The sequence below is a fragment of the Cebus imitator genome, unplaced genomic scaffold (assembly GCF_001604975.1).
Source record: "Cebus imitator isolate Cc_AM_T3 unplaced genomic scaffold, Cebus_imitator-1.0 Scaffold53, whole genome shotgun sequence".
Lineage (NCBI taxonomy): Eukaryota > Metazoa > Chordata > Mammalia > Primates > Cebidae > Cebus > Cebus imitator.
Genome location: NW_016107368.1, coordinates 4,656,202 through 4,663,744, shown reverse-complemented (window position 1 = coordinate 4,663,744; position 7,543 = coordinate 4,656,202). Strand labels below are relative to the sequence as shown.

At 53.5% G+C, this 7,543-nt stretch overlaps 1 protein-coding gene across 2 annotated transcripts in view; it reads left to right on the top strand.

Moving 5' to 3' along the window:
* Positions 1–7,543, top strand: part of UHRF1 (ubiquitin like with PHD and ring finger domains 1) — a 50,785-nt gene that overhangs the window by 936 nt on the left and 42,306 nt on the right. For both annotated transcript variants that reach the window (XM_017528394.2, XM_037738425.1), the window contains exon 2: positions 604–766. In XM_017528394.2, the coding sequence (XP_017383883.1) occupies positions 614–766 (153 nt within the window). In that variant the 5' untranslated portion in view covers positions 604–613. The remainder of the gene's footprint in view (positions 1–603; positions 767–7,543) is intronic.

Sequence of the window (7,543 nt, the reverse complement as noted above, 5' to 3'; positions counted from 1 at the left end):
GGCCACCGCGGGGCGGGCCCGGTCGCGCACGCGCGCGGGGGGGGCGGTAAGGAGGGGGGGTGCGGGCACCCGAGGGGTCCCGGGGCCGGCGGGTCTCGGGTGGGATCCTTCTCTCTCAGTCGTACTTGGTTGAGTTCCCCCGGGACTTCTGAAGTTCCAGCCCGCGTTGGACTTTTGGGATTCCCTCTTCCGTAAATAGGAATCCGAGGAATGAATGAATCAATGAATGAATGAATAAACGAACCAACTGGGCCACTTGGCCCAGGCCTCCTTCCTCCTCTGGTCGTGGGTGTTTTCCTCTGGGAAGGAGGGGTAGGTTGGGTTGGGTGGTCTGAGATCCCTTTTGCTTTCCTTTCAATTCCGTCTTTTCATTCTCCTCCGTTTTCAATCTTCAACACTTGGCTAGTCCTTAATGCATTAAGTCCTTTATTTACTGTGTCTGGACCTGGCCGGGGTCTGGCTGTATATGGAAACTGGGAGGGCATCCTGGGAGTTTCCTGGTGTCCACAGACAGGACAAAAGCTACCCCAACTTCTTAGAGCATGGCATGGCTTGGAGGTGCTGGTAAAACTGATCTGAGGTTTTTGCTGTCCCTCCCCTCAGCGCCGACACCATGTGGATCCAGGTTCGGACCATGGACGGGAGGCAAACCCACACGGTGGACTCGCTGTCCAGGCTAACCAAGGTGGAGGAGCTGCGGCGGAAGATCCAGGAGCTGTTCCACGTGGAGCCAGGCTTGCAGAGGCTGTTCTACAGAGGCAAACAGGTACACCCGCCTCCAACACCTTTGTTCTGTGCCTGGTCCAGGCCCCGCGCTTCTGCAGCCACCACCGATACTTTCTCCCCCCCCCCCCCCCCCCCCCAACCTCGTCCGGTCCCACTTCACCTCTCCCGGAAGAAGTCCACAGAAACCTCAAATGCCTGCGAGAGGAAGGAACAAAGGCAGGACTCGCAGATTGACACGCTGGGCTGGCGGCTGGCCTTCGAATCTATAGAGTCAGGGCTTTTAAACTTTCTTCTTCTTTTTTTAAAGCTCTCCTTGAAAATAATGGCTAGAGAAAGAAGTTTTGGAGGTGGCCGATGGAAGGCTGAGGAATTTTCGAGAAAGGGCCCAGGACCTCTCCCATAGCTAGGACGGAAGGGACCAGGTTTTCTTTTTTAAACATCCACCACTGATGGCTCACAGCCTGTGCGGGTTAAGCGTCAGACCCCCAGAGTGTTTTTTCTAGAAATTTGGATTAGCTTATTCAGAGTCTGGGGATGGCGCTTGCTAATCAGGAATTTCCGCCACTCTGGGCCTGCTGTGCTGCCGCTGCTGGTGACCTGGGGCGCGTGGTCCCCAGGGGTCTGCCGGCCCGCCTGTGTCTCCCTCTGTTCTGTTCTTTCCCAAGCCCCTCGTTGCGTTTAAAATGGCCACCTTTGATTTCATAGCTGCCACGTTTGGGATGCTTCCTCCATTGACACCTGGGGGGGGGGTTCTACTTTGGTTGGTGTCTTTGTTGGGGGACTGTGGGCACCTCCTGCGAGCGTGGTTTCCCAGCAGGATGAGACGGTGTGATCGAAGGTGTGGGTCCCGTCAGCTGGAGTTGGTTGGACGGTGAGGACGGGTGTAGACGGCTGGAACTGGATTAAAAGTCGTCAGTTGGGCTGCCTGTACCCCACTGTGTTGTTGGATTTTGAACCGGGTACTGCTGCCATCTGGTGTCTAGTTTGGAAAATAAACACCGCCCCGGGCCAGGTTTTTTGGGGGCTGGGAGGTTCCTGCCTGCTCACTCCAGATGAGACCTGATGATTAATTTTTCTGGCTTACGAGCCGTAGGAGACCTTCCTTAGCCCTCTTCCCGTAAGAGACATGATGACTTGAGTCTTAAGAATCTGAGTTAACCTGCCCTGCCCTGGTCGAGAGAACTTGGGGAGCTGACGGTACAGCCGCGTGCGTGTGCGCAGGGGAGAGGCTGGGGAGAGGCAGGGCCGGGCTCCACCGAGGAGCTCCGCCTGGCGCTCTCTTCCTCCCTCCTGCCATGCGTGCTTCCTTTGTGCCTTCCAAACTGATTTTGATTTGCCGCTCGGTCTGTTGGGTCAGCACAGGAGGCTGCATTTCAGTTGGGACCTGCTAAGTTCATGGCTTAGCTCAATGGCGGGTTGGACTCTCACCTCCCAAATGCAGGAGAGGGGATGATGCTGAGTCCGCGCTCTGTGCCGGCCACGGAGCTAGCATTTTAATTCTTGCATTTTAACCATAGAGGAAAGGGGAAACACGTAAACACAACTGCCTGTGGATTTTACCATCGGCATTCTGACGCATGGGTTTTCTCATGAAGCCCTGTCTGTCTTTCTGCTCATCAGTCCATCCTACTAGGATGCATTTCATAGTAATGCATCAGACCCCACTCCACCTTACCCTTCCTTACTGAAACCACGCCATCAGTAACTAGAGTTCAGTATTTGTTTTTTCTTTTTGAGACAGGATCTTACTCTGCCTAGGCTGGTGCTGTGGCACAGTCCCAGCTAACTACAGCCTCAACCTCCTGGGCTCAAGCAGTCCTCCAGCCTCAGCCTCCCGAGTAGCTAGGACTATAGGCATGTACTACCTTGCCTGGCTAATCTTTGTATCTTTTGTGGAGATGGGATCTTTTTTTTTTTTTTTTTTTTTTTTTTTTTTTTTTTTTTTTTTTTTTTTTTTTTTTTTTTTTTTTTTTTTTTTTNTGCTCTGTCGCCAGGCTGGAGTGCAGTGGCATGGTCTCGGCTCACTGCAACCTCCACCTCCCGGGTTCAAGCAATTCTCCTGCCTCAGCCTCCCGAGTAGCTGGGACTACAGGCACATGCCACCATGCCCAGCTAATTTTTGTATTTTTAGTAGATACGGGGTTTCACCATGTTGGCCAGGATGGTCTCAATCTCTTAACCTTGTGATCCGCCTGCCTCGGCCTCCCAAAGTGCTGGGATTACAGGCGTGAGCCACGGCACCCGGCGAGATGGGGTCTTATGTTGCCCAGGGTGGGCTCATGGGGCCAAGTGACCCTCCTGCCTCGGCCTCCCATAGTGTTGGGGTTACAGGCGTGAGGTTCCATGTCTGGTCTAAAAACTTTGTATACAGTGAAACGGGTGTTAGGCCATTTGAATAATTTTGACAAATGTCTACATCCATGCAACCCAAAACCCTTGTCTGCCTTCATTTGTAACGTAATACTTGATTCGTACAATAGTGTCTGCCACATCTCTTAAGTTTAGTGTGGCAATGACAGGAACACATATAACACGTATGTTAATTAGACACATACATTGTGCTTTTTTTTTTTTTTTTTTCTTTCCCCTCTGGAGGCAGAGTTTCGTTCCTGCCCAGGCTAGAGTGCAATGATTTGACCTCAGCTCACTGTAACCTTCACCTCCCAGGTTCAAGCGATTCTCCTGCCTCAGCTTCCTGAGTAGCTGGGATTACAGGCGGCCACCACCACGCCTGGCTAATTGTTTCGTATTTTTAGTAGAGACGGAGTTTCCCCATGTTGGCCAGGCTGGTCCCAAACTCCTGACCTCAGGTGATCCACCTACCTTGACCTCCCCAGGTGCTGGGATTACAGGTGTGAACCATTGCGCTCAGCCACGTGTATTGTGCTTTTGTCAGGATGTCGGCAGTGATGACACCTGGCCCTAGCCCTGCTGGAACTCAGCGGTACTGAACAGGGAACCGGGATTTGAACCTGGGACTTGAGTTTCTGAGACTGGGCTTGCAACATGAAATGCGTCTCCCAGGTCACCTCTGGTAGTTATGAAAAGATTCCATGTTCCTATGTAACCTTCATGACCGCCTCTCAGTCCCCTTCCCCTGTGGCTGTTCCCCATGATGTAGCTTTGAAGAGACCGTGTCATTGCTTCTGTCTTCCGGGCCTCAGAGAGGTGATGCAATTTTCCCACTTTCACGGCTGGGAAAGGGACCTGGCTGCAGGGAGGTCCGGACAGCAGAGGGGAGTGGGGACGGAGGCACCAGCAGCCCCTCCCAGCGCCTGAAGTCTGCAGCCGTCCAGGCTAATGTGATAGAAAGCAATGCTGTTCCCAGTGGGCACAAACAGGCTATTGTCTTCACAGAATGTTCTAGAGTAGGCCAGGCGTGGTGGCTCATGCCTGTAATCCCAGCACTTTGGGAGGCCGAGGCAGGTGGATCCCTTGAGGTCAAGAGTTCGGGACCAGCCTGGCTAACATGGTGAAACCCTGTCTGTACTAAAAATACAAAAATTAGTTAGGCACGGTAGATCACGTGCCTGTAATCCCAGCTACTCGGGAGGCTGAGGCAGGAGAATTGCTTGAACCTGGGGAGGGGGAGGTTGCAATGAGCTGAGATCGCACCATTGCACTCCAGCCTGGGCGAAAGAGACAAACTCGGTCTCAAAAAAAAAAAAAAAAAAAAAAAAAAAAAAAAAAAAAAAAAAAAAAAAAAAAATTGGTTTAAAAAAAAAAAAAAAAAAAAAAAAAAAGAATGTTCTAGAGTCTTCATAATCCTTTTTTTGCTGCTTAAAGAAACCTGGCCTAGTGGCCCAAGGTGTGCAGTGAGGTGGATGGAGACCTCGGAGCAGAAGAGAGTTGGGTTTGCCCTGGAACATGTGGGATCTTGTGGTGGTCTCACTTGGGCTGAATAGGGTGGCGGTGATGTCGCTTGATTGGCGGAAAGGCAGGGAGCTGATCAGAGCAGCTGGCCCCTGCCTAGGCAACGGGAGAGGCATCTGCAGCACCTCCCAATCTTTTTTTTTTTCTTTTTTTTTTTTGGAGACAGTCTTGTTCTGTCGCCAGGCGCCAGGCTGGAGTGCAGTGGCGCAATCTCGGCTCACTGCAACCTCTGCTTCCTGGGTTCAAGCAATTCTCCTGCCTCAGCCTCCTGAGTAGCTGGGACTACAGGCATACGCTGCCACACCCAGCTAGTTTTTGTATTTTTATAGTGACAGGGTTTCATCATGTTGGTCAGGATGGTCTCGATCTCTTAACCTCGTGATCCACCCGTCTCGGCCTCCCAGAGTGCTGGGGTTAGAGGTGTGAGCCACGGCGCCGGCCAATCTTTTTTTTATTTGGCTGCACATCAGAATAACAATAGAGGTCCTCTGCGGCCCCTTTAACCTGCTCAGGTACAACATCCTGTACTATACATCATCTTTTTGGCGTCCCTGACCAGAGACTCGCCAGTTCCCACGCCATCTCATTTCAGACAGGGCTGACGGCCACCACGGTGCAGCGCAATGCGAATTCAGTGAGTTTATGGATGTGAAGGGTGGAGGGAGCCCCGTGCCAGGCTCACGGTCAAAGTGAAATAAATCACTCAGCACAGGGTCTCTCCTGCTCGCACTGTGGGTGTTCGGGGCCAGATCATCCTCTGGCTGGGGCCGTCCTGGGCCCGGCAGGGTGCTGAGCAGCGCCCCTGGCCTCCACCCACTTCATGCCAGGAGCACCCTTTCCTTACCAGGCATGACAACAACAAATATCCCCAGACACTTCCATTCCTCCAAGGCAGTATTGAGATCAGTGTGATGCCTTAGTCGAAATGGTGTCTCAGGAACGGCCTTGGAAGGGTCACTTGTCACAGTGATGCCTCGGGTGTCCCTGCTGCACGGCCCCCTTGCAGAGACCTGCCCCTCTGGCTGCAGGAGGGAAGGCCCCTGCCACCAGCTCCCACTCACTGTGGCATCCCTCCCCCAGGAAGGCTCCCCAGTAGAGGGTGGGATCTCTGTTAGGATTACTCACCGCTGCTGTCCCAGTCCCAAGCAGCTGTAGACAATCTGTAAATGTGTGGGTGTGGCTTTGTTCCAATAAAACTTGATTTATAAAAGCTGGTACGCAAGAGGGGCGGTGGCTCATGCTTGTAATCCCCGGTACTTTGGGAGGCTGAGGCATGTGGATCACCTAAGGTCAGGAGTTCGAGACCAGCCTGCCAACATGGTGAAACCCGCCCCCCCATCTCTAAAAATTACAAAAGCAGCCAGACGTGGTGGTGCGTGTCTGTAATCCCGGCTACTCAGGAGGCTGAGGCAGGAGAATCGCTTGAACCTGGGAGGTGGAGGTTGCAGTGAGCCGAGATTATGCCACTGCACTCCAGCCTGGGCCACAGAGTGAGATTCCCATCTCGAAAACAAAAACAACAAACCAAAACAAGCCAGGTGCAGGCCGCGTTGTCCCCGTGGACGTAGTCAGTCAATTAGATTGCATGTTCACTCCGGCTTCAGTTGGTATGTCTGGGTTTCGAGAGGAACTAGGTTTTCCTTCCTCCCATCTCTCCCTCCATCTGGAATGTGCTGGAACAGGTCCCCAGAGCGCTGTGTTGGAGTCTTTCCAGGTCAGAGGTTCTTGGACTCAGACGGATCTCAGGACCCCTTTACATCTTCCAGAATGATCCAACAGCCTGTGTCTGTGTGGATTGTGTCGGACATTACTGTCTTAGAAACGGTCTGGGCGCCGTGGCTCATGCCTGTAATCCCAGCACTTTGGGAGGACGAGGTAAGAGGATTGCTTGAGGTTGGGAGTTCGAGACCAGCCTGGGCCAGATAGCAAGAACCCCATCTCTACAAAAAAGCTAAAACATTAGCCGGGCATGGTGGCGCATGCCTGTAGTTCCAGCTACTCGGGAGGCCAAGGTAGGAGGATCATTTGAGCCCAGAAGGTCGAGGCTGCAGTGAGCCAAGATTGTACCACTGAACTGCAGCCGGGGTGACAGAGCAAGACTGTGTCTCAAAAAAAAACAAAACAAAACTAAAATAAATTGAAAGCTGAGAAATTCGGAGCCCAGGAAGACATGTGCTCCCTTTCTTAGCTGCCAACATGGCGGATCCGTGCCTGGTGACGCAGCCTCCAAAGATGCCCCGTGCCCTCCTGAGACCACAAGGGAAAGTGGTAGAGACCGTGATGGTGGTGTCTTTGTGGCAATCATGTCGACCTCACCGACCCCCGAAGTGCTCCTCTAGGGTCTGTCCTTCGCGGTGGCACAGCTGAGTCGCAGGGCAGAGTTCCGCTGTCACAAAGTCCTCCACCTGTCCCACGTCCCTTGTGGTGGGACACCCTCGAGGTGCCGTCCACGCCGCCGCCCCCCTGCCTGGGGTCGCGTCTCCACCGTGTCTGGGATCCTCCCGCATCGGTTTTTCCTTCCTCCCATCTCTCCGGCTGTTTGTCTGTCGTGGCCGCATCTGGGGTTGCTGCAGAGGCGCTGAGATGAGCCGAGCAAGAGCTGTGGCTGCCCCCCAGGAAGGCAGAGCAGTTGCTCACTTCCTTCCCCCCAGGTCCTGTCAGGCCCCTGCAGGCACACCCTCTTCCTGCTGTAGGTCCCTCTTGGTTCAAGGCTTACATGGTCCTCGCTGAGCCCCTAAAAGCCTGGTTTCTACCCCGAAGTTACTGTCCCTAAGCCAAGTGGAGAACAACACTCCCGAAACCCAGCGGGAGTGAGTTTCTGCCCTGCCGTGCCTCCAGGCAGCGTTCTGAACCCTGAAAGAGAGCCCCCAAATGGCGCAATGGGGTAGGGTAGCAAGCGGGCAGCTCGGGGGGCGCAGCAAGCTTTTAGTCTTGTTTCCTTTTT